Source organism: Ascaphus truei, unplaced genomic scaffold (genome assembly GCF_040206685.1).
Source record: "Ascaphus truei isolate aAscTru1 unplaced genomic scaffold, aAscTru1.hap1 HAP1_SCAFFOLD_735, whole genome shotgun sequence".
Classification (NCBI taxonomy): domain Eukaryota; kingdom Metazoa; phylum Chordata; class Amphibia; order Anura; family Ascaphidae; genus Ascaphus; species Ascaphus truei.
In genome coordinates this window covers 77,074-103,377 of record NW_027457070.1, presented here as the reverse complement: position 1 = coordinate 103,377, position 26,304 = coordinate 77,074, and the positions used below count along the sequence as shown (strand labels likewise).

The window sequence follows — 26,304 nt, the reverse complement described above, 5'->3', positions numbered from 1 at the left end:
TTATATATTGCAAACACAGAAAAATAATCAGCTCGTTACTCTCCCCGTTAAGAAAAAAACCCCCAAACTTTTGTTAGTGAGAGCAAAGCAGCAGAGGCTGTCCGTTCTTGTGAAGGTCCAGCGGTCACAGGTAATGTGGAGTAGGATTGGCGTGTCTGATTGACCTGCTCAGACAGTAACTCTCCTATTTTCTCTTCTCTCCCCCTCCTGCCTCGCACCGCAGAAGTCCAGTTCCGCCCTTACCGGACAGACGACTTCATCACCCGTCTATATTACGAGACGCCGCGGTTCACGGTGCTCAACCAGACGTGGGTGTTGAAGGCCCGCGTCAACGATTCGGAGAGGAACCCAAACCTTTCGTGCAAGCGCACCCTCTCTTTCCAGCTCATCCTGAAGAGCAAGATCAACTCCCCCATGGAGTGCTCCTTCCTGCTGCTCAAAGGCCCCTACGACGACGTCAAGATCCACCCAGTCATCTACCACTTCGTGTTCAACAACGAGAACAATGAGACTGAGTATGTGCCGCTGCCCATCATAGACTCCGTGGAATGTAACAAACTGCTCGCTGCCAAGAACATCAATCTCCGGCTCTTTATATTCCAGATCCAGAAGTGAAGAGCCCCCCACCCACAGAAGCAATCAATCTCCGGCTCTTTATATTCCAGATCCAGAAGTGAAGAGCCCCCCACCCACCCGCAGAAGCATCACTGAACCATACTTACCTCAGCTGGCTCCCCGTGTCCAACTGTCTCAGCTCACACTGACGGTTATATATTATATATATATATATATATATATATATATATGATTTCTCTTTGCGGGGGATAGAAAAGGAGTTCTATTTCCTGTTTTTTTATTATTATTCATTTGTTTCATTTGCTTTTAATGACGCCTAGTCTGCATGTTTTTACGCTAAAACAGATGTATCTAATTCACTCACAGCCATCTACTCTACTCATTATTCTCGTCTGTCCTGCGTGCTCACGCACTCGCCTCTCCTCCTCTCCCACCCTCTCCTCCTCTCCCACCCTCTCCTTCTCTCCCACCCCCATCTACTCTACTCATTATTCTCGTCTGTCCTGCGTGCTCACGCACTCGCCTCTCCTCCTCTCCCACCCTCTCCTCTCCCACACTCTCCTCTCCCACCCCCATCTACTCTACTCATTATTCTCATCTGTCCTGCGTGCTCACGCACTCGCCTCTCCTCTCCCACCCTCTCCTCTTTCACCCCCATCTACTCTACTCATTATTCTCGTCTGTCCTGCGTGCTCACGCACTCGCCTTTCCTCCTCTCTCACCATCTCCTCTCCCACCCTCTCCTCCTCTCCCACCCTCTCCTCTCTCACTCTCTCCTCTCCCACCCTCTCCTCTCACCCTCTCCTCCTCTCCCACCCTCTCCTCCTCTCTCACCCCCTCTCTCCTCTCCCACAGCCATCTACTCTACTCATTATTCTCGTCTGTCCTGCGTGCTCACGCACTCGCCTCTCCTCTCTCACCCTCTCCTCTCTCACCCTCTCCTCTCCCACACTCTCCTCCCCTCCCACCCTCTCCTCCCACCCACTTCTCTCACCCTCTCTTCCTCTCCCACCCTCTCCTCTCCCACCCCCATCTACTCTACTCATTATTCTCGTCTGTCCTGCGTGCTCACGCACTCGCCTCTCCCACCCTCTCCTCTCCCACCCTCTCCTCTCTCACCCTCTCCTCTCCCACCCCCATCTACTCTACTCGTTATTCTCGTCTGTCCTGCGTGCTCACGCACTCGCCTCTCCCACCCTCTCCCACCCTCTCCTCTCCCACCCTCTCCTCTCTCACCCTCTCACACCACCATCTATTCTACTCATTATTCTCGTCTGTCCTGCGTGCTCACGCACTCGCCTCTCCCACCCTCTCCTCTCCCACCCTCTCCTCTCCCACCCTCTCTTCTCCCACCCTCTCCTCTCCCACCCCCATCTACTCTACTCATTATTCTCGTTTGTCCTACGTGCTCACGCACTCGCCTCTCCCACCCTCTCACACCCTCTCCTCTCTCACCCTCTCCTCTCCCACCCCCATCTACTCTGCTCATTATTCTCGTCTGTCCTACGTGCTCACACCCTCTCCTCTCTCACCCTCTCCTCTCCCACCACCATCTATTCTACTCATTATTCTCGTCTGTCCTGCGTGCTCACGCACTCGCCTCACCCTCTCCCACCCTCTCCTCTCTCACACTCCTTTCTCACCCTCTCTCTCCTCCTCTTCCACCCCCATCTACTCTACTCATTATTCTCGTCTGTCCTGCATGCTCACGCACTCGCCTCTCCTCTCCCACCCTCTCCTCTCTCACCCCCATCTACTCTACTCATTATTCTCGTCTGTCCTGCATGCTCACGCACTCGCCTCACCCTCACCTCTCCCACACTCTCCTTTCTCACCCTCTCCTTTCCCACCCCCTCATTTCCCACCCTCTCCTTTCTCACCCTCTCCTCCTCTCCCACCCTCTCCTCTCCCACCCTCTCCCACCCCCATCTACTCTACTCACTATTCTCGTCTGTCCTGCGTGCTCATGCACTCGCCTCACCCTCCCATCCTCTCCTTTCTCACCCTCTTCTCTCAACCTCTCCTTTCTCACCCTCTCCTCTCCCACCCACTTCTCTCACCCTGTCTTCCTCTCCTACCCTCTCCTCTCCCACCCCCATCTACTCTACTCATTATTCTCATCTGTCCTGCGTGCTCACGCACTCGCCTCTCCCACCCTCTCCTCCCCCACCCTCTCCTTTCTCGCCCTCTCCTCCCTCCCACTTCTCTCACCCTCTCCTCCTCTCTCACACTCCTCCTCTCTCACACTTTCCTCATCTCTCACCCTCTGCTACTTTCTCACCCCCTCCTCTCCCACCCTCTCACTCCTCCTCTCTCCCTCTTCTCTGCCTCTTCTCTCACCATGTCCCCATCTCCCCCTCCCCACCACTCTCTCCCCCTGCTCCCCCTATCCCTCTCTCACTCTCATCTTCTGAACCCTTTCCTCTTCTCCCTCTCTCCTATCACTCTGCCTTTGTTCCCCTTTACTTCATTTCATTTTCCTCTCTTTCTTTTTGTTACTTTTTCCATTCTCTTTCCACCTTTTAATTCCCATTTTCTCCTGCCTCTTCCCCTCTTCCTTTCTTCTCCCTCCTGTTTTTCACCCTCCCCTTTGTTTTCCTGTTGCGTACTTTCTCACTCAGTTATTCTGCCCTCTCCTCTTCCCCTCCTAGTCCCTTTCACACACTTCTTTTCTCTCCTTCTTTCCTCCATCTCCACTTGAATGGCAGTTACGGGCGATGTGGGGTGTGATACCCCCGTATTGGCGCTTAATGAATCTTTCCCTGTGTCTCCCCCCTAATTCTCTGCCTGTGCCTTCTTATCGTCCCCTCCCACTCACAAACACACACCTCTTTTTGCTCACAAACACACACTTCTTTCCACTCACAAACAGACACTGCTTCCCACTCACACTCACGCACACTTCTTCCCACTCACACACTGCTTCCCACTCACACACTCACACACACTTCTTCCCACTTCTCGCCCATTTTTGGAAAGGAGTATAGGCAGTGAAACATTGCCTCTGCTCCTAACCCCATTCTCCTCTGGAAGAGATGGGGTTAATACTTTCCACAGTACCGACCCAGTGCCCACAGTACCGACCCAGTGCCCTTCCCATCGGAGCAGGAGAAAAATAACAGTTTTGAGCTAACTTTGCAATGGAAATCAGATCATTTGTTTTTCTAAGTACCCCGGTGCTTGCTACATTTCCACCCCAAACAGCAGTGCCCCGGCAGCTCCCCGCGTATCTTCACCAGGATTCATCCAGAAGGGCCCATTGAGCTCAACCGCGGTTCTACCAGCTCTGGGGAAACCCCCCTTGCTATGAATCTCCGTCTCTCTCGATAATTGTTTTTCGTTTTTTGTAGCCAGTGGCCAATGACGTTGCAGCTTTCCTTTCTGCCCTGGCGAAGAGCTGACCACCGCCGGCACGTTGTTTTCCCAGATAAATGTAAACAGTCTGGGAGATTTCAATTCTACCTTCACCAGGGCTGGTTCCATCGTCTCATTGGGATCCACCGTATCAATCCAGGTGAAGAAAGTCAAAAATCAAGACCTTGGAGAGCGCCCCCACACCCCCACTCCGGTATCAACCACTTCCTTAAGTTATTTTATAGTTATGGATGCGGGGGTGGCCAACTCCAGCCCTCCGGGGCCACCAACACGTCAGGTGGTTTTAAAAATATCCCTGCTTCATCGGTGGCTCATTCAGTGGCTCAGTCGTTGATTGAGCTACCCGTGCTGAAACGGGTCTGGTTAAACCGTGACCTGTTGGTGGCCCTTGAGGACCGGAGTTGGCCGCTCCTGCCCTAGTGGGAGTAACGGCAGGAGAGCTGCAAATCAAAACGCACAGATGCAAGATCCCAATGCCCAGGCCGGTTTATCCCTAATGCTGCTCTACTGGGGTCAGAATTTGGTAGCACCTGTATACAGCACCATATCTGTTCCCTGCGATCAGACCTCCAAAAGGGAAGACGTTACTTCTTTGGGTCTGATCTTCAAATGTAGCCAGAACTGTAATGCACTGAAAACTCGCCTGTGAGCTAACCTCAGGCCTGCAGCGTATCCAATGTTCTTTGCACGCCTCCCAGGTTACACTCGTGTTTTCTGGTAACAACGGGTTTGACAGAAGCAGCAAGGTCACCAACAGACCATCAATGGCGGAGTAGGAAGCAGGAAAAGAGAACGCCCAACGGTGACCCTTCTTTTAGCTTCACATAGTTCCTGTCAATGCTAAAGCGTTTCGTAATTATACTCCGGTGGCATTCAAGCTGCGATCGGTAGGGGACAATATCGGCAGCCCATTCCCTTCATGCTGGTCTGTCCATAGCAAAAGCTGAATGTTCTTCCGGGTTTAGCATCTTCCTAGTAGCTTCATACAGTTCGATTACAACTCGATCACGCAGAGAGCCCATAAGCATTCTGGGATTTGTAGTCCCGCTATTCTGTAAAAATGAATTTCAAGTGAAGACGGCCCGGGAAAATGTGGGGAGGGTTAACTGGTGTGCAACTCCAATCCAGAATCTCGAGCATAGGACTTCTGTGAAGATGTAAGAGAATGGGAGAAGTGCAGGCACACACTTCAGTGTGTTACATATTAGAAATTCAGGGCCGAATGTACGCAGCAGTGTAACTCCATAAGGCCCGGCCCGGCAAAGTACTCATCGAACCTTCCAGCCTATCCAAGTGAATGAACTGTAAGATATCTGGCGCCCGGGAAGGTGTCTCATTGAGTAACACCACTTGGTAAATATGGCCCATTATCTGAATGAGCCACAAGGTGTCTCCCAGCATGGAAGCATCGTGGTGGAGTATCACTTCTTGGTAGATACGGCCCTAAATGTCTTGATGGAGGAATTCCTGATGGAAGATCCATTTGAACTAATGGCCAGAGATAAAGTGATGGGGATCTAGTCCTGGTTTTATTTCCCCCCTTTAGTGGCTCATTATCACACCGTGGAAGTCGGGCTAATTCGGAGGTATCTCGGTGGAGGAGCTTGAGTCTGGAATCGGACAGAAGAATAGCATTTTTGTTACCTGACTGCAGAAGTCAAGACTCCCACGGTCGGGTGGTGGTGCAGCTCCACATCTGGCCAGCGAATGGAACTCCCACCGGAAGTACCTCCTACAGCAGGGGCGGCCAACTCCGTTCCTCCGGGGCCACGCACAGGTCAGGTTTTAAGGATATCGCTGCTTCAGGACAGGTGACTCAATCAGAATGACTGCTTCCGCCTGTGCTGAAGCAGGGATACTCCTTATTCCTGGCCTGGTGACCGCTCTAGAGGAGTGGAGTTGACCACCCCCTTCACTAGCTGCCCTGCTGTGAGTAGGAGGCCCCCTCTGCCATCAAAGGCGAGGGGCAATGCTTTATTATTTTTTTACCCCATATTTTTATGCCATAAAAAATTATTGGGGGAAGGTTTGGGAAATAACGTCACAAATTAATAATTAGAAAACAGGAGTGGTACTCCCTACCCTTTCATGTGGTGACACCACTGTTTGTAGACATAACGGAACCAACTCCTTAAGTTATATGAAGGTGTCCTATACGTTGCATTCCTGATTGTGAGACAGATGAAGCTACATGGCCAAGTTCTGTATATATCACAAAGGATGGCATCCTAGAGGTCTTTAAAGAACAACAAAGGCCCTTTATTGATTAAAAAAAGATCCTATCCCAGGACCTTGCCAAGTTCTGTGCCACTCTCTATCACCACTTACCCAGCATGCCATGGGAAAGAGCCATTTGGGGGTAAATTCTATTTGTAATTCCAATGTAAATGGCTTTCTCCTGGGAATCTGTGGGGTGCAGTACATTGCAACACTTGTCTGTGAGAGTCTGGCCACCTCTGTGCTGACTGTAGCGGACAGCTCACATTGGAGCAACGTGATTGGGTCATCTCTCGGTCTTCATTCATATCCGACCATTTAACGAGGCCTGTTGGGGACGCTGCTGCTTTGAAACATCAGAACCTGTCCGGGGTTTGGCCGGAGCTGTTAACATGGACTTTATATCCTTGTAATCGAGCAAGAGATTTTGTGTCTTCAAATAGAAATGTTCCCGACGATGGCGGAGATCTACGATATCTTCAATGATATCGCTGTTCCAACCGCAGTATAAATGGGCTTAGCACCAATCCCTCATCAGTGCGTATGTCTCTCTCATTCGTATATTATATACATTTCTTCATGCAACATTTATTTCCCTTTTGATTTCTGTAACACCTGATTTTTTTTTTTTTTTAAATCTTGCCTATTTTCCGATGATTAACCCCTTTATTACCAGAGAGGCCTGCAATGCGTAATGCGGTAGTGTGGAGGAGCTGTACTCTGAGGTTCGGACGCGGAGAATCTTTACGATGGCTATTCCCTCCCCAGTTCAGTATTAGGGGTTGATATGTGGCAACAGCCCATTGGCTGTAAACACGCAGAAATCAAAATGGCGCCTGCAGCGTGCTCGGGGCTGGTAGTGAGGCTGCAAACCGTGTGCATTGCTAATGAAGTCTTGGTGCATCTTGTCTTTAAATAAACCGCAGGGGTCTGCAGAGGCCTGATCTCCAGGGCCTGATACCCGTGTGCTTTGTAAGTAGGTTTAAATACAAATCAGTAAACTGTGATTGAACACCATAGACCAGGGGTCTCAACTCCAGGCCTCCAACAGGTCAGGTTTGAAAGATATCCCTGCTTCAGCACAGGGGGGCTCAATCTGAGCCACGGATTGAGCCCACTCTGCTGAAGCAGGGATATCTTTCAAACCTGTCCTGTTGGTGGCCCTTGAGGACTGGAGTTGATCACCCCTAACACAGATGATTCCCCCCCCCCCCCACTCAGCCAGCGGGGTCTGTAACACGCATACATGGTGTGCTGTATTACACGGCTTCCCTGGCATCGCGAGGTCTGTAACACGCATACATGGTGTGCTGTATTACACGGCTTCCCTGGCATCGCGAGGTCTGTAACACGCATACATGGTGTGCTGTATTACACGGCTTCCCTGGCATCGGCGGGGTCTGTAACACGCATACATGGTGTGCTGTATTACACGGCTTCCCTGCCCTCCTGAAGGTATTATTTTACAATGTGTTTTAATTACCCTTATTTTATTGTTATTATTATTTTAAAGGGGAGAAACCCCCCCATTGTACGGACTGAAAAGGGTGGGAGGTCAGTTCATTCGTGCTCTGCTTGTAGGATGTGTATGTTTTATTTTTTCGCTGAGAAATGAATTAAAAATGGTTCTTGCAAACCAATGACAATACTGGTGTGTGTTATCTCACTACTGGTGTGTGTTCTCTCTCTACTGTTGTGTGTTCTCTCTACTGGTGTGTGTGTGTTATCTCCTCTAGTGATGTGTGTTATCTCTTTACTGGTACGTGTTATCGCTCTACTGGTGTGTGCTATCCTAAATCCATCCCAATATCCCACCGCTACCACTATTTGTCCACCTATCCACCTATCCACCTATCCACTGCCACCTCCTGGGGTATGCAAATAATAGAAGATGTAAAATGTATATTTGCCACACAAAAATCAGTTGTAGCCAAATGTGTCCGAACATGTAAATACTCTCCCCATAGTGTGCAATAGTTCATTCAGAACCCAAGGCATTACTTATTAAATGTTTTAATATATATAAAAATACAGTGCTTAGGTGACAGAAAAAGAATTACGAAAACATAAAGTTACAATAAAATGCAGAACAGTGTCTTAAAATAAAAGGGTAAAACACAAAAGAAAAACCTATACATTACCAAATGCTGAATGTTTTCCCGAGAGAGGCCACTGGTTCAGGAATATGAGATCTACGTGTTTTATCCAAAACACTCCTCTGGTAGGATCTACATTTCATAATCCTTTGAACACATAAACCCAGCCCCTGTCGTATATCACCTGTGAGATGAACAGTTTTACGACAGAGTAAAACAACTCTTACCAAATGACATTTACCTGAAGCCTGAAATACTGTGTCTCTCTCAGTACTGGTGTGTCTCTCTCAGTACTGGTGTGTGCTCCCTCAGTACTGGTGTGTGCTCCCTCAGTACTGGTGTGTCTCTCTCAGTACTGGTGTGTGCTCTCTCAGTACTGGTGTGTGCTCTCTCAGTACTGGTGTCTCTCTCAGTTCTGGTGTGTGTTATCTCAGTTCTGGTGTGTGTTATCTCAGTACTGGTGTGTGTTATCTCAGTACTGGTGTGTCTCTCTCAGTACTGGTGTGTGTTATCTCAGTACTGGTGTGTGCTCCCTCAGTACTGGTGTGTCTCTCTCAGTACTGGTGTGTGCTCTCTCAGTACTGGTGTGTGCTCTCTCAGTACTGGTGTCTCTCAGTTCTGGTGTGTGTTATCTCAGTTCTGGTGTGTGTTATCTCAGTACTGGTGTGTGTTATCTCAGTACTGGTGTGTCTCTCTCAGTACTGGTGTGTGTTATCTCAGTACTGGTGTGTGCTCCCTCAGTACTGGTGTGTCTCTCTCAGTACTGGTGTGTGCTCTCTCAGTACTGGTGTGTGCTCTCTCAGTACTGGTGTGTGCTCTCTCAGTACTGGTGTTTGTCTCTCAGTACTGGTGTCTCTCTCAGTTCTGGTGTGTGTTATCTCAGTACTGGTGTGTGTTATCTCAGTACTGGTATGTGTTATCTCAGTACTGGTGTGTGCTCTCTCAGTACTGGTGTGTGCTCTCTCAGTACTGGTGTGCTCTCTCAGTACTGGTGTTTATCTCTCAGTACTGGTGTGTGTCTCAGTACTGGTGTGTGCTCTCTCAGTACTGGTGTGTGTCTCAGTACTGGTGTGTGTGCTCTCAGTTCTGGTGTGTGTGCTATCTCAGTACTGGTGTGTGCTATCTCAGTACTGGTGTGTGCTATCTCAGTACTGGTGTGTGCTCTCTCAGTACTGGTGTGTGTTCTCTCAGTACTGGTGTGTGTTATCTCAGTACTGGTGTGTGTTCTCAGTACTGGTGTTTGTGTGTGTTATCTCAGTACTGGTGTTTGCTCTCTCTCAGTACTGGTGTGTGCTCTCTCAGTACTGGTGTGTGTTCTCTCAGTACTGGTGTGTGTTCTCTCAGTACTGGTGTGTGTTCTCTCAGTACTGGTGTGTGTGTGTGTGTGTGTTATCTCAGTACTGGTGTGTGCTCTCTCTCAGTACTGGTGTGTGTTATCTCAGTACTGTTGTGTGTAATCTCAGTACTGGTGTGTGCTCTCTCAGTACTGGTGTGTGTTATCTCAGTACTGGTGTGTGCTCTCTCAGTACTGGTGTGTGTTATCTCAGTACTGGTGTGTGTTATCTCAGTACTGGTGTGTGTGTTCTCTCTCAGTACTGGTGTGTGTTCTCTCAGTACTGGTGTGTGTGTTATCTCAGTACTGGTGTGTGTTCTCTCAGTACTGGTGTGTGCTCTCTGTACTGGTGTGTGTTATCTCAGTACTGGTGTGTGTTATCTCAGTACTGGTGTGTGTGTGTGTTATCTCAGTACTGGTGTGTGTTATCTCAGTACTGGTGTGTGTTCTCTCAGTACTGGTGTGTGTGTGTGTTATCTCAGTACTGGTGTCTGTTATCTCAGTACTGGTGTCTCAGTACTGGTGTGTGTTATCTCAGTACTGGTGTGTGTAATCTCAGTACTGGTGTGTGTTATCTCAGTACTGGTGTGTGCTCTCTCAGTACTGGTGTCTGTTATCTCAGTACTGGTGTCTCAGTACTGGTGTGTGTTATCTCAGTACTGGTGTGTGCTCTCTCAGTACTGGTGTGTGTTATCTCAGTACTGGTGTGTGCTCTCTCAGTACTGGTGTGTGTTCTCTCAGTACTGGTGTGTGTTATCTCAGTACTGGTGTGTGTTATCTCAGTACTGGTGTGTGTTATCTCAGTACTGGTGTGTGTTCTCTCAGTACTGGTGTGTGTGTTATCTCAGTACTGGTGTGTGCTCTCTCAGTACTGGTGTGTGTTCTCTCAGTACTGGTGTGTGTGTTATCTCAGTACTGATATGTGTTCTCTCAGTACTGGTGTGTGTTCTCTCTCAGTACTGGTGTGTTCTCTCTCAGTACTGGTTTGTGCTCTCTCAGTACTGGTGTGTGTTATCTCAGTACTGGTGTGTGTTATCTCAGTACTGGTGTGTGTGTTATCTCAGTACTGGTGTGTGTGTTATCTCAGTACTGGTGTGTGTGTTATCTCAGTACTGGTGTGTGCTCTCAGTACTGGTGTGTGTTCTCTCAGTACTGCTGTGTGTTATCTCAGTACTGGTGTGTGCTCTCTCAGTAGTGGTGTGTGCTCTCTCAGTACTGGTGTGTGCTCTCTCAGTACTGGTGTGTGCTCTCTCTCAGTACTGGTGTGTGTTCTCTCAGTGCTGGTGTGTGCTCTCTCAGTACTGGTGTGTGTTCTCTAAGTACTGGTGTGTGTTATCTCAGTACTGGTGTGTGTTATCTCAGTACTGGTGTGTGTTCTCTCAGTACTGGTGTGTGTGTTATCTCAGTACTGGTGTGTGCTCTCTCAGTACTGGTGTGTGTGTTCTCTCAGTACTGGTGTGTGTTCTCTCAGTACTGGTGTGTGTTATCTCAGTACTGGTGTGTGTTATTTCAGTACTGGTGTGTGTTATCTCAGTACTGGTGTGTGTTATCTCAGTACTGGTGTGTGTTATCTCAGTACTGGTATGTGTTATCTCAGTACTGGTGTGTGCTCTCTCAGTACTGGTTGTAGAGGGAGAAGGGGTGGCCCGGGATTAAAGGGGTTACACCCCATTTGGCCATCCTCTGACCTCACCAGGGAGACAAAGGGTTAACTGGGCTAAGACCCAGAACTGTGGTTTAACCCCTGTCATAACATGTAAATGTGTATTCCCCTGTTTTATTGTAACATCTGGTTAATCCGTGTCTGCAGCACACACACACTGGGATCCATCCGGGAGCACAAGGGTTAATAGGTGTATAGTGATTATAGCCCGTTGTGTAACTTTCCCGCCTTTTCAGGCACCATTTTGCAGGCTCCAATAGGCCACCATTGGGACTCCATGTCTTTCAATGGCGAATCTTGCTGTTGAGTCCTGTTCCTGAGAAGACCAGCAGATGGCGTCCGAGAGGGAGAGCGGCGGTTTCCCATTGAAATTCAATGGGCTCATTGACTTCAATGGAGAAATCCTCGAGAGAGCTTTCCAGGAACGAGTTGGCTGCCGTCCAAACCGCTTAACCGCAAAGCGGATACATTTTCAATAGGAGAGCTTTGATCACTTACAAGTCAAGTTCAACGACAAGTGGTGTGGGAATAAACCGTTCTAGGGCCCCTAGGAATAAAATTCTTTCTGTCCCTAGTTCCTAGACCTCCCCCCACTCGACCACCACCGGGTCCCCGTATCCTGGACCACCGATAAGGGTCGAACCGAGAAGAGCGGGCCGCGCCATAGGTTTCAATGGCGGCGGCAGAAACAGCTCAGGAAAACGGCTAAGTGTCAAAAGCTGAATTTTGGTATTCCATAGCTCCGGTTCCGGAGGGCCCAGAGGATCGTGGTTTGGGGTATCTGTAGCCACTGCTCCGGCATTGCTGCAGAACCATCCTTGACCCTTTTGGACAAACCCGACGGAGTATGGACCCCCTTGAAAGTTCTGGACTTTTTCCCATAGACTCCAATGGCGGCCAAACCCCATTGACCGCTACGGCGGAAAACTCCCATTGACTTCAACGGCGGCATCGCCCCATTGAAAGTCTATGGCGGGGATTCCCATAGCCGCCAACGGCGGCGGTTTGCCATTGAAAGTCTATGGCGGCGAAGCCCGTTGTTTTCAATGGGGATTTAGTGAAAAACCGTGATTTAATTTACAGCGGAGATTTGTGTATTAAAATGTAAAACGGTTTTAAGTGTATTTGTGTATTTCCGGTTTCCCAGGTCGTAGCAGGTCGCAAATTGGACCATAGGGTGTCCCAGTTCCGGCATTGGGAACTGGGAAGTTTGGACCTGCTGGACCCAAAGGAACCGGATATTTTAATATGTTCATGTTTTATCCATGTTTTATACTGTATTCCGAGATATGGGTAAAACTCAGAGGAAATTCCTTTGCATACCAGGGTAGCATATGGCCAGAAAGGCGACCCAATGTCTAGGACCTGAGTATGTTTCAAAGGATTTTGTCACCTCCACTGTTTGCACGAGGGTGGAGACTACTCAAACCAGAGCAGTCTTCAAGTGTTCCATTTCACACCTCACAACAAAGGATTTCCTGCCAGGTACTCCGTTTGGTAGACTGGCTGGCATTCCTGATATTGAGGAGGGGTTATAGAAATGGGACCCCAGAGCTCTACTGCGCATATACCAACTAGCCAGGGGGCATGTGTCAAAAAGTGTTCCCACGTTAACCACTGGCTAGAGGTAATTGAAAACCAATCCACGGTACTCAATGTTAAGGATAGGGCACAAGAAGTTTATAAACTGATGTCCACCCTGTATCCTTTGTCTTCAATTTATCATCTGAATGCTACCTGATTGCGAGAGAATTGCTATGCTACATACTTCTCATTCCCCAACCCCAAAGTAAGTGTACTTCGTGTGTTACTGTATTATTCGTGTGTTCACCTATCCAAAGGAATAAATATACTTTATTATATCTAAGACTCGTTCAGTTCAGACCCAGTGATAAATATATATCATCTGTTATATATATTTATGTGTGACTATACAGCCTGCCATAATCTCACCGTGACAGGCGTGTGTGTTCTCTCAGTACTGGTGTGTGTTCTCTCAGTAGTGGTGTGTGTGTTCTCTCAGTACTGGTGTGTGTGTGTTATCTCAGTACTGGTGTGTGCTCTCTCAGTACTGGTGTGTGCTCTCTCATTACTGGTGTGTTTTCTCTCAGTACTGGTGTGTGTTCTCTCAGTACTGGTGTGTGTGTGTTCTCTCAGTACTGGTGTGTGTGTTCTGTCAGTACTGGTGTGTGTTCTCTCAGTACTGGTGTGTGCTCTCAGTACTGGTGTGTGTTCTCTCAGTACTGGTGTGTGTTCTCTCAGTACTGGTGTGTGTTATCTCAGTACTGGTGTGTGCTCTCTCAGTACTGGTGTGTGTTCTCTCAGTACTGGTGTGTGCTCTCTCAGTACTGGTGTGTGTTCTCTCAGTACTGGTGTGTGTTAACACACATACACCAGTACTGAGATATCTCAGTACTGGTGTGTGCTCTCTCAGTACTGGTGTGTGCTCTCTCAGCACTGGTGTATGTCTCTGTGATGGTGAGGGGGTACCCAGGCCAATAATAAAGGTATTTTGGGGAGTTTGAAGTGTCAGCTCTGCAACCCAGTTATGGCATGTGAACTGTATTTTAATAAAGATTTCTGTGTGTTTTACTGTTCCAGGAGTGCCAACCAGCGCAGATTCGCAGGGCGTGAGTTTCAGGGATGATTTTACGGTAAAAGGGTTTGTTTGGGTAGAAGGGGACCAGAGTTGCTGGCTACCCCGAAAACGTACCCAGGAATCGTACCAGATTTCTGGGGACATGAAGACACAGACAATCGGACAAAATCCTCCCTAGGAAGCAGTTAGGCGGCTCACTGCCAGGTCGCCCTGCTTCAGCACAGACCAGAACAGTAAGGTGGGGCAGGGGAGATGAATCACATTCAAGGGTCCCCCGGTATATGCCCAAACCCCCAGAACCCAGTATAAGGGTTCAGAGTCTCTCCCACCATTTATAAGGTGGCGAGAGTGAAATATTTTCTAAGTCCCGCTCTGGTGAAAATATCAAGAGCTGGGGAGTGTGTCTTAAGCGTTTTTCAGAAGTACAACTTTTCTGCAAGTTTCTATTAGGAAGCTCGTAGAGCTCGGAGAATAAACGTGCAGGCAGTTGGAGTCAAACACACACACACACACACACACACACACACAGGACTTAGAAGTATTTCGGGTAACTTTTTACTAAGTTGATGTAAAATGTAGACCTGTTTTACACAGTAAAAAAAATGGGAAAATGTTTCTAAGTCCAGCGCTTAGAGAATAAAAAGCGGCTTTTTGCTAACTTCTGTTAGGAAGCTCCTAGCGCTCTGAAACTGGCCGTGTGCATAGTTCAGGTAGAAACATATAAACGACCATAACTCCATTTTTATAACATTTCATAAAAATTGATGAATGAAAGTCACCCTATATTGGTGTATTAAACAAGATAGGAATAATTGATCTTTTATTCAGAACACCGGAGACCGGGAAACACTCATTTTATTATAGCACTCCACTTAGTATGCGTGTAGTGACTCACTGTAAATGAGCTGAGGATGTGCAGCTCCGGACTTCTAAGGCAACCTGCTAGCTTGATGCCACACTGCCTGTTGGAGTCCGGAGTTGAAAGCCTCAGAGCTTCTGATGTGTCAGGTTGGGAGGGATAACTCAAGTACCCCCATCCTAGTGTGAAGTCCGGGGCATTTGGCAAATGGTTGCCCAGCCCAGACTTACTGTCGCCAGGTCGAGGGGTTGGATCCCATATCCTAAGTGGCAAAGGTGCTAGGTTGGCGCATGCTCTTAGCAGAATAGGAAGCCATCCATACCAGATTTCTGAAGTATTGGCAACTCCGGGATAGGTGGGAAAAGTTATTCCCACGGAGAGATTGTCTGCACTTGTTAGATATAGGGTTCTGAACCCTATAAGAATTCCTGCAGCCAATCGGGAATCAGATTCATCTTAAGGTTCATCAAGATTCCAAGTGCCAAGAAACAGCGGCAAGAACGAACGGTGTAAGCAGTGGCTGGGACTGGCACCTCTGACCAAGGACAGTTCCAAGGCTTTTGCGAGTAACTCCCGATCCTGGGAAATTACTCCTACAGACTTTATTTTAAAACGTTTCGTTCTGGAAACAAATTATTTCGTTTGCTCCCGTGTCAGTAAATGTATTTTGACTGTAATTGTGGAACATTTTGTGTATGTCTTTTCATGAAATAAATGACAATTTATTTTACCTCGTTGCTTTGCTCAATCATATGATCCCGGTATAAAGGTGTTAAATCCTGTTCCCCTGTGACACCCTCCCTGGAGGACACAGCATAATCCGACATCCACCCCCCCCCCGGCACATCATCATCAAACCCACCCCACACTATATTGTCCTGTTTAGGGTTTGAGGCAATGTCAGTGTCCAGGGCAGCGTCTGTTGGGGCCATAAGCCCAGAAATGTGTCCCAATGTCTCAGGCACTTTTCACCGACCTTGTGGGCAAGTACCTCTGGAATGCCCTTCCCCTCAATACCCGACTAGCACCCTCTCTATCCACCTTTAAGACCCACCTTAGGACACACTTACTTAAAGAAGCGTATGAATAGCACTGTGGATAATACTAGAGACATGATACATAAAGCTTGGCCCCCTGCAGACGCACTTACCAGAATTCCCTCCTACTGTCTCTATACGTTCCCCTACCTACCAATTAGATTGTAAGCTCTTTGGAGCAGGGACTCCTCTTCCTTAATGTTACTTTTATGTCTGAAGCACTTATTCCCATGACCTGTTATTTATATTATCTGTGTCACGCTGTGCTCACCACAAACAGGACGAGACCCCGGTACTGAGATGGGAGTAGTAACAAACACCAGCCACAGGCACGGGGGCCACGTTCGGAGTGTAGGTTTGTCTTGACAGCAGGGTCAGAGATATAGATATCAGAGTAGTCTTTATACTTGCCGAGTTCAAAGTAGGAGATATCCGGAGCGTAGAAGGTACTTTTGCCAAAGTCAGGGTTGGAGAATGGAGAGTGGTCGAGGTGCAATGCCAAGTTCAGGATTAGAGAGGAGCGAGGAGTCAGAGGTAGCCATGATCAGGAGCCAGAGGTTGGAGTAGTCAAAGCAAGCCGGTTCGGTACACAGAAGATCAAAAACTGGAACAGAGCAACAGGACAGGAACAAGGCAGGAACAGCAAGGGTAAACACAGAGTAACAAGAATCTATGCTCAGCCAATGTGCCTATAACATTGGTGAGCATATATAGGCTGGATCAGCCAGCCCCCATGGGGGGAGGAGCGGGGGCGCGGCCTCTGCGGTAGCTGTGATAGGTCCAGGGCTGAACGTGCAGGTGTAGCTAAAGAATGCATCTATGAGCAGGTACAACTGTTAGTACAGCTAATGAATCTTGACACGGAGGTTGGGGGCATGGTGCACGTGTCACATGCGAGCTCTGCGCGCAGTCAGTGTGCGTCATGATCCGGGGGTGGAGCCAGAGTCCGCGGCGTTGGATGACGCCATTTTGGCGCGCGTGCATGCTGCGCGCGTCTGGTAAGGAATGTGGTCCATAGGCACACCGCGCGTGCATGGTGGTGCTCGAGAGGATGCGTGGAGCGGCTGTACTTCGGTAATCCTTACAATCTGTTATTTATATGATTACCACGTGTATTACTACTGTGAAGCGCTATGTACATTTATGGCGCTATACAAATAAAGACATTCAATACAATACCTTGTGGGCAGTTAGGTCTTCGGTCGCCTGACGCACTCACACCTTGCCACGGGCACAGCACAGCACTGCAGCAAGAAAAGGTCAGCCTCGGCCTTACTCACCGGAGTGAAGGCCACTGCTTCCGTATCCGCCCCGGCGGACGAATCCTCAATGACGACTTCCGGTTTCACTTCAGGGTGGTGGCATCTGCAGGAAAAAAAAGTAGCGTCCGGTACCTCCAAGATGGACGCCTCCGCGGGAACCAGCTGGGCTGAAGCACCCTTGTCGTTCAGCAGGCCTGTTGTATCCGCGGGAACCTGTGGAATGGATACATCCTCACCGCTCTGCTGGGCTGATGCAGTCTTGTGAGTCTCCCGGCCGGGAGCAGGCACCTCCGACACCTCACGAAGACGTCTTCCGCTCAGTGGGATCACCTCAGATGTCGTCACAGACGGTTGGTGAAGCTCCTCTCGCACCTGATGGACGTTCTCACCACTCCGGTGACGATGTGGCGACACTCCAGCAGGAGTACCGCGATGGAGCCTCCAGTCTCGATTTCAGCCAACACAGAGTTGGGTACTTGGGTCAGCAACTTTCGACAGGACGCCACACTCATCACTGGAGACACAGATGATGATTCAGTCAGCAAATTAGAAGAAGAGGACCGCTGGGACTTCACCATATAGCCAGCGGAGGCCTGTAGGTAGCGATCCCGCTCTTGCACCACCAGCGACGGTGAAAAGGCTCCATCTTTCCCGATCACCTTGGCAGGTAATTCACACTCATATTCGCAGCTAAAGTCCGAATTGGGGACACACGGTTCCCTCCTAGCTTCAGCTTCCAGAGAGCCCGCTACCAATTCAGCATTCCATAGGCCATAGTCCCGGCAGTACCCCACTGTGACGATGGGGAGGATTTGGCCCGGGATTAAAGGGGTTACACCCCAATTGGCCACCCTCTACCCTCACCTGGGAAGCAAGGGGTTAACTGGACTGAGGTCCAGTAATGTGTTTTGCCTTGCTTCAATATCCAAATGTGTATAAATGTATTGTTTCTGGGCCAGTGTCTGCATCACACACACACTAGGATCCATCCGGGAGTACAAGGGTTAATAGTTCTGAATGATTATAGCCCTTTGTGTAATTTTCCCGCCTTTTCAGGCACCATTTTGCAGGGTCCCATAGGCCGCCATTAGGGCTCAATGCATTCTAATGCGAATCTTGCTGTTTTGGTCCTGTTTCCTGTGAAGACCAGGAGGTGGCGTCCGAGAGGAGGAGCGGCGGTTTTCCATTGTAAGTCAATGGGCCCATTGACTTCAATGGAGGTTCCTTGACGGCGCTTTCCAGGAACGAGTTGGCTGCCGTCCAAACCGCAAAACCGCAAAGCGGATACTTTTTCTATAAGAGAGCTTTGATCACTTAACAGTCAAGTTCAACGACAAGTGGCGTGGGAATAAACAGTTCTAGAGCACCTACAAATAAAATTATTTTTGCCCCTAGTTCCTAGACCTCCCCCCACTCGACCACAACCGGGTCCCCGAATCCTGGACCCCCGATAAGGGTCGAACCGAGAAGAGCGGGTCGCGCCATAGGTTCCAATGGCGGCGGCAGAAACAGCTCAAGAAAACGGCTAAGTGTAAAAAGCTGAAATTTAGGAATCCATAGCTCCGGTTCCGGAGGGTCCAGAGGATCAGGGTTTGGGGTATGTGTATCTCCCCCACTTAAAGCCCAAGGTTTGCCCTGGCCACCTCCTCTGGTGGTTGGGCTGCCCGGAGGGTTTTTGAAGTCATTAGGTCTTTGAGATTGTCCTGTCGGGAGAGGCCATCAGCGTTCCCATGCTCACTGCCTTTCTAGGGCTGAATGGTGAAGTCACATTCTTGCAGGGCAAGGCTCCAGCGCAAGAGCTTGGCATTTTCTCCCGACACCCTCTGCAACCAACTTAGGGGGTTATGGTCAGTGATAACAGTGAGGGTTCTGCCATACAGAGAGGGCTGAAGCTTCTTTAGAGCCCCTACTATGGGCAGACACTCCTTCTCAATAGGGGAATATGCCCCTTCTCTGGGCAGCCGCTTGCGGCCCAGAAACCTCAATGGAGGTTCCCTGATCTCCTCCCCCACCTGGCTGAGCACAGTACCAATGCCAACGTCTGAGGCATCCGTCTGCACCAGAAACTTCATGGAATAATCTGGAGCGGCCAGTATAGGAGCGCTGGCTAGTGCAGTCTTCAAAGCCTGAAATGCAGCTTCACAGGCAGGAGACCAGACTACCAGCACAGACAGTCGCTGCTGGGTCAAGTCAGTCAGGGGTTTAGCAATGGCACTATACTGGGGAACAAACTTCCTGTAGTAGCCTGCAGTGCCTAGAAACGCCATGACCTGCTTCTTGGTTTTGGGAGTGGGCCACTGCACTACTGCCTCTACCTTAGCTGGTTCTGGCTTGAGGTGCCCTCCACCCAACCCTTGCATGCCCTCTAGCAAACGATTGACCAGGCATTGGAAGGTAGCCGGTGCATTCTTCATCCCAAAGGGCATCACTAAGAACTCATAGAGGCCACTTGGGGTGATGAAAGCCGACTTCTCCCTAGCCTCCTGGGTCAAAGGGATCAGCCAGTACCCTTTACTGAGATCCCTGGTGGTCAGATACCTTGCCCCCGCGAGTTCATCCAGCAACTCATCCATGCGGGGCATGGGGTAGGCATCTGAAACCGTCCCTGCATTGAGCTGCCGGTAGTCCACATAGAACCGGGTGGTCCCATCCTTCTTAGGCACTAGGACTACCGGACAAGCCCAAGGGCTCTGGGATGGTACAATTACCCCTAGGGCCAGCATCTCCTCCACCTCCCTCTCTATACTGCCCTTCACCTCTACTGACACTCTATAAGTGTGCTTATGCAGAGGTCTCAGATCCCCTGTAAGCACTGGGTGCTCAGTGATGTGTGTCCTCCCTGGCTTGTCCGTGAACAGAGCCCTATACTTCTCTAGCATAGCCCTGGCATCTGCTCTCTGCCTGACACTCAGCTGAGCCCCCATCTCCCCCTGCTCTATGGTACCTCCCTGCCTAGCCTCCCCTAGGTAATTTGGCAGAGCTATGTACTCCTTGAGCATATTGATGTGATAGACTTTGGTCCTCCCTGTCTCCCTAACCCTGGCTAGCACTGCTGCTACCTGTCCTGGAGACAAACCACAGATCTGCCTGAAGCCAACTATCCTCTCACTGTATGTCCCCACATACCTCTGCCCTCTCTCTAGTGCCCTCTTGACCAGGCGGTGGGAGGTAGCCAGAGCATTCCTCATCCTGAATGGCACCCTGAAAAACTCACAGAGGCCATTCTGAAGGCTGAAGACTGACTCCCCCTCTGCCTTCCTCTCTACACTGTCTGCCACCTCTGCTGATACTCCATAGGTATTCTTATGCAGAGGATGCAGATCACCTGGGAGCACAGGCTGATCTGTACTATGTGCCCTGCCCAGCTTGTCTGAGAACAGGACCCTAGGCTGCTCTACGCTAGCCCCGGCTTCTGCCCCTGCCTGCCTACCTCCCAGGGCCCCTAGCTCAACTAGGACCCCCCTAGGAAACCCTATCCTACCTAAGAGGCCTGGCACTGCCTGAGCTGCTTCCTGAAACATGCAGAACCACACAGATCACAGGCTCCAGGTTATTGCTAAGGCGCACCTCAGCAGTTTCCCTGGACAAAACCTCCACCTCCCTCATGCCATGATTGGCACCCCCATCCAAAATGATCTGGGCACCCTGTAAGGACCGCAGCCCTCCATCAGGCATGGTTCTTTGCACCCCTGTGCCCGGGAGCAAATCTTCTGGCTGCACCAGAATAATAGCAGCACCCAAATCTGGCAAGCTCCCTGCTTGCCGGTCACCAAAGGTAACCCACCGTGGGTGCCTGCTCAGGACATCAGCAGGCTGCATCTCGACTGATGCACTTGGACATCCTCTGCTCACTGCTGCTGGCTCTGAGGTGACAAAAGCAGCATCTGCCTGGGACATCCCTCTTGGTTGTGGCTCCATGGCTGTGCTCTGTTCCTCTGTGTGGGCCAGCCCAATCTGGGTTACTGGCCCTGCAGCTTGTGAACGTTGCCCCTGATGGGGTCCCCCAGAACGCTCACGGTCCGGGCAATGTGGCCGGATGTGGCCCACCTTGTGGCAATGATAGCACTGTCTCTCAAGCTTGAACTCCCCAGTATAGGGCGTGTCGCTGCCCACTGTATGTTTGGGAGTCCGCTGAGGTGCAGACTGGTCCCCCCTAGCCAGAATGGCTGCCTCTCTGGGGACTGCTGCGTTGCTCATCAAGGCTCTGCTGGTTACATCTTCATTTGCTGGCTCTGCTGCTTCCATAGCAGTTACTCTGGGAATGTCCTGTTCCCCGCTGACAAGGTGGGAGTGAGGGGGCCTTCCAAGCGCTGTCGACAGGAGCTCGAGTCGCTGTTCATAGCTAAGCCCTTCTCCCCAGGCAGTGAGGAGTGCAATGAGTCCAGAGGTAGCCAGTCCGGTCGCCGCAGCAACTGATCCATCTGCACCCCCTGGCACAACGCCACCCTCTTCCAGGCGATCACTGACATCCTTCCCCTGTCCTTGCAGCCCCGGAGCTGGAGAGATCTCTTGCACTCCGGGCTGAGTACTGTCTGCTGCCACAGCAGCTGGCGGGGCCATCCTGTCCTCATATTCTTCAAAGTCCTCCTCCAGCTGACTCTTGGAACGACCGTCTGTCGTGATCCCGTACCCCAAAAATCTCTCCACTATCTGCGTCCGGTTCCAGGTACAAAACCTTCCTGAGCGTGGACTCATGGTGCCACTGGGGTATAGGTCCAGAGACCAGTGAATTATCTCGTGCTTCTTTGGAACTGTGTGTAAGTTGCCACTTGTCTGAGGAGCTTGCAATCTACAAGGTCCTCACTATATTACAGAACACTGCAATATAGGCTCAATCAGTATCTCACCAGCTGCCACCAGTTTTAAACGCTTGTCACTCACACAGGGGCAGGGAGCGGTGTGACGGGAGACGCGCTTAATAATATATTTATATTTCGTGGATCCTGATTGAGCAGAACAGGTTGAGCAAAATAAACTGAGATTTATTCCCTTGATAGGAAAACACACGACAACTGCAGAATAAACTTAATAATTACACTCACGGGTAGAGAAACAGAGGATAATGTCCAGAAAGGTGCAAAGCACCAGAAGATTGTCCTTTAAAATGTAGTCCATTTGCAAATTGCCAAATAAATAGCCAGTCCAATCCTTCTGTGAATGTGCAAAGTCTGTTCTGGTTCTCTGGGATTTGCTGGATCCCCAGGGCTAACGAAACCCTGAAGCAGGGCAAGTTTCCTTGTTGCGATGTTTTTAACCCCTTGCGTTCTGGAATCGTAGCCGCTGTACTCAGGTCTTATCCGCTTGAAGAAATCAGGTAACAGCAACAGCAACAACAGGAACAACAGCAGGAACAACACAGGAATAACACAGGAATGAGCGGTACAGGCCTTTTTAAGGACAAGGGCCTGTGAAGTGTTACATTAGCCTCATCCCATTGGCAAGGAATTATCTTCCTCCTATCAGAACCTGCCAGGTCACATGGGCAAATCCTACAGCCAGCTCAGGTAACTCTGTGCATGCTCAGTTAGCAGCTTGGTAGCACTGCTAAGTAAAAAGGGGCCACTCATTTCTGGGGACGCAACGTCTGGAGTTTGGTCCCAAGGTGTGAAATATCTAGGATGAGTAACAGGATCTGCTACTCAGAAACATCCTGATTAAGTGACACTTTATGAATCTGGGGTCTTTTGATATGCAACTTCCAGAGAGACTTACAGCTGTGGGCCTAGCAGGCTAGCTTTGAAGCTTGCATAGGCAAGTAACCCAGCTCATAGGTGTCAAAACATTTGGTTCTGGTATACAAAACAAAGGCAGGCAGAAAAAAACAGCATCCTGCCGGTACATATTAACTGCACCAGAAAGGCACTTCATCAAAAATATATGTTTCCCTTATGACAAAGTTATATTTTTAATATGTGTGTACTGCTGCGGCCAAGTTTATTCGAGCATTTGCCCGTTCTTGGCCGCAGCAGTAGCCTGGCACGCGCCCGAGGGTGACGGGCGCGCGCCGAAGCAGCGGAAGAGCGCCCTCCGATCGGGGCGCTCTCCCTACCGCTGCCGGGTCCGCCGGGTCCCCCGGAACCTCCTGCCGCCGTCCCTCGATCGCGGGACACCAGGGCTCCCTCGGGGAGCCCTGGACGCGCGTGCAGGGGGCGCAGGCTCCCGAAGACGCGTGACCGCGCGTCTATGACGCGCGGCACGCCGAGGGGCGGCCACTAGCAAGCCGGGAAATCTCCCGGCTTGCGGTACCGGCCACACTTTAATAAAGTGTGTCGGTAGTGTACTTGGGTGATTACACTGAGGCGGCACCCCAAAAATCAGGGTGCTGGCTCACTCCGTTCCTAAATTAGCAGTCTTAAATTGGGAACAGAATATAATATTAACCCCTTCATCCCCAATACGAAATAGGGGTAACCAGCCGAGCCCACTGTCTTTATTAATGCGCTGATTACCCCCCATTTTCGCCACAGGGTACCTGTAGTCACTGCTCCGGCAGCGCTGCAGAACCATCCTTGACCCTCTTGGACCAACCCGACGGAGTATGGACCCCCTTGAAAGTTCGGGACTTTTCCCATAGACTTCAATGGCGGCCAATCTCCATTGACCGGCTATGGCGGAAAAACCCCATTGACTTCAACGGCGGCGTGGGCCCGTTGATAGTCTATGGCGGCGGATTCCCATAGCCGCCAGCGGCGGCGGTTTGCCATTGAAAGTCTATGGCGACGAAGCCCGTTGTTTTCAATGGGGATTTAGTGAAAAACTGTGATTTAATTTACAGCGGAATTTTTGTATTAAAATGAAAAACGGTTTAAAGTGTATTTGTGTAACTCTGGTTCCGAAGGTCGTAGCAAGTCTCAAATTGGACCATAGGGTGTCCCAGTTCCGGCATTGAGAACTGGGAAGTTTGGACCCGCTGGACCCAACGGAACCGGATATTTTAATATGTTTGTGTTTCATCTTTAATACTGTGTCCCAAGGTATGGACAAGAACCAGAGGAAATTCCCTTGGCCATAAGGCAGCAGATGGTCAGGGAAAGCGTCCCAATGTCTAGAATTTAAGTGCTGTTCAAAGGAGTTTATCACCTACACTGTTTACAGGAGGGCGGAGATGACTCAAACCAGAGCAGTCTGTAAGTGTCCCATTTAACACCTCACAACAAAGGGTATCCTGACAGAAATTCCATTTAGTAGACTGGCTGGCATTCCTGATGCAAATGTGGGGCTGCAGAAATGAGACCCCAGAGTCCAACTGAGCATGTCCCAACTAGCAGGGGGGCATGTATCAAAATGTGTTCCCACGTTAGAGAGTGGCTACAGGTAATTACTGACCAATCACCTGTACTTAATGTTAAGGATAGGGTTACAAAAGATATATAATCTGTGGTCAACCCTTTATCCTGTGTTCTTCTATACCATCTTGATTGCTGAGAGAAACGCTATGCAATGTCTTCATGCCAGAGGTCTTTCATGTCTTTGGTATCTTGATGATTATGAAGATTGCTGTGTGAACTGCCAGTCCAGATGGGACTGTTTCATCATTCCATTTTAAGTAAGTGTCCATATTTTGCCTGTTATTTGTATATCTCGTGTGTTCACCTTTATCAAGGAATAAATTATATTTTATCATATCTAAGTCTCGTCCCAGTTCAACCCAGTTATATATATATATATAGTATATATTTTGGTGTGTATTATTAATAGCCTGTCACGAAGCTCCCGTCACACCCACGTCCAGGCAACGCCGGTCCGCATGACACAGGTCATAGAGAGCCATCAGACAGTCCTGCTCTTCTTTCGGAGAGGCATCCTCCATGAGCTTTTGTAGCCCACAGATTAGGTCATAGAAGCCACTTACGTCCTTCTGGCTGGCACAGGTTGAGGCGGCATCTGTGGTTGGAGGTATGGTACACCACACCTCTTACAGCGGGACTTGACGTTCAATTCCCCGCCAGGGCAGTCGCATAGCGAGCAGACACATTGGAGAAAGTCCTTCCCATTTATAATCACCACGAGTCCTCCTGGTAGCACATATCGGGTAGCAACTCGTTGAGCCATAATATTTACTGGAACAGGGAGCAAGCCTAGTGTAGGTCCTACTCCTTCAGTCACCATGTGCATCTGCAGGGTACGGCAGCTGCATCCGGCTACGCCCCTCGTGGTGTCACTCCAGTCAGTGCCGCCTCCCCCTGGTGGATCCAGGAGTCCGGGCACTAAATATGGGCGCGGCTTCAGCTTTCACGCCAAGCCCTGCACATTTTTTAAAAAGCTTGCATCTTGCACAGCTTACCACGCGGATTTCCCGTTTTGGCGGGAACTTCTGTTTCACGCGCTGCAGCTCCCTAGCCGGGGGGGTCCGCTCCCTTGGATCCCAAGGGCCCCCTGGGTCACCACACACAAACGTGCATCTGAGCACAAATTTCAGGTCTCCATGCTGCAGCTCCCTTCTGTGGGGTCCGGTCCCTTTGGATCCCTAGATTCCCCCTGAGATACCACACATGATCCCTAGAGCAGATGGCCCTGATATGGTGGTTTTCAAGCACCTCTCGGCTTGGCTTAGGGAAGATCAAACTCTCTTTCTCTCTCTGCTGCAAAAGCCTGCCTGCTCACATCTCAGCAGCGCCTCCAAATGTAGCACGTGTTCCACCCCCCTCCCCTCCCACCACCCACGGGAGATTTGTCCGCTACCCGGTGTAATGCTGCTCACCTGTAGGTTCTCAGGAGCTCTGAGCGTCCGCCGTTGCTATTGGGGATCAACAGGTCAGGCTTTTGGGTTTATCTTCTATCTCTTCGGTGCAGCGCCTCCATCCTCCAGGGCCTAACATAGATAGGAGCAGTCCCTGCTGGAAACTCTCCTTCCCCCTGAATAACTCATACTCGGGCAGGATAAAACAACTAGGTCTTTTTTCGTTCTCACAGCATACATCTGTCTTCTCTTAGTCCCTGGAGCAAACCCAAGGAGCTTGAGGCCCCAAGAGCCCCTCCTCCGCTCCCTTACCCCTCCTCCGCTCCCTTACCCCTCCTCCACTTCCTTACCCCCAGATGGGATAAGGGGAATCAGCTCCCACTCCCCTGAGGGAGGGAAAGAACATGAACCCGAGCCCTGGCTCCACCACCTCACCCCCCCCCCTCTATCATTTGAGTTGCAGCCCCCTTTTATTACCAGGGGAGGGTCCCAGGTCTTAGCCCCGGTAGGTGGGCAGCACCTCGGCCGTGGCCCCCCCCTGTAACTACTGGAGAGTTATACAAAAAAGTTGGAGCGCAGAGAAGAAGAAAAAAATGGATATTAAACA

At 50.0% G+C, this 26,304-nt stretch overlaps 2 protein-coding genes across 3 annotated transcripts in view; both read left to right on the top strand.

Moving 5' to 3' along the window:
* Positions 1-695, top strand: part of ZFTRAF1 (zinc finger TRAF-type containing 1) — a 33,427-nt gene extending 32,732 nt beyond the window's left edge. For both annotated transcript variants that reach the window (XM_075584753.1, XM_075584754.1), the window contains exon 3: positions 224-695. In XM_075584753.1, the coding sequence (XP_075440868.1) occupies positions 224-615 (392 nt within the window). In that variant the 3' untranslated portion in view covers positions 616-695. The remainder of the gene's footprint in view (positions 1-223) is intronic.
* An 89-nt stretch (positions 696-784) lies between these two features.
* LOC142486094 (uncharacterized) lies at positions 785-7,814 on the top strand. Its single transcript, XM_075584752.1, has 2 exons — positions 785-1,283; positions 1,350-7,814. Exons 1-2 carry the CDS (start codon positions 886-888, stop codon positions 3,100-3,102), a joined length of 2,151 nt encoding a protein of 716 aa, XP_075440867.1. The 5' UTR covers positions 785-885; the 3' UTR covers positions 3,103-7,814.
* The last annotated feature ends 18,490 nt before the right edge of the window (positions 7,815-26,304 follow it).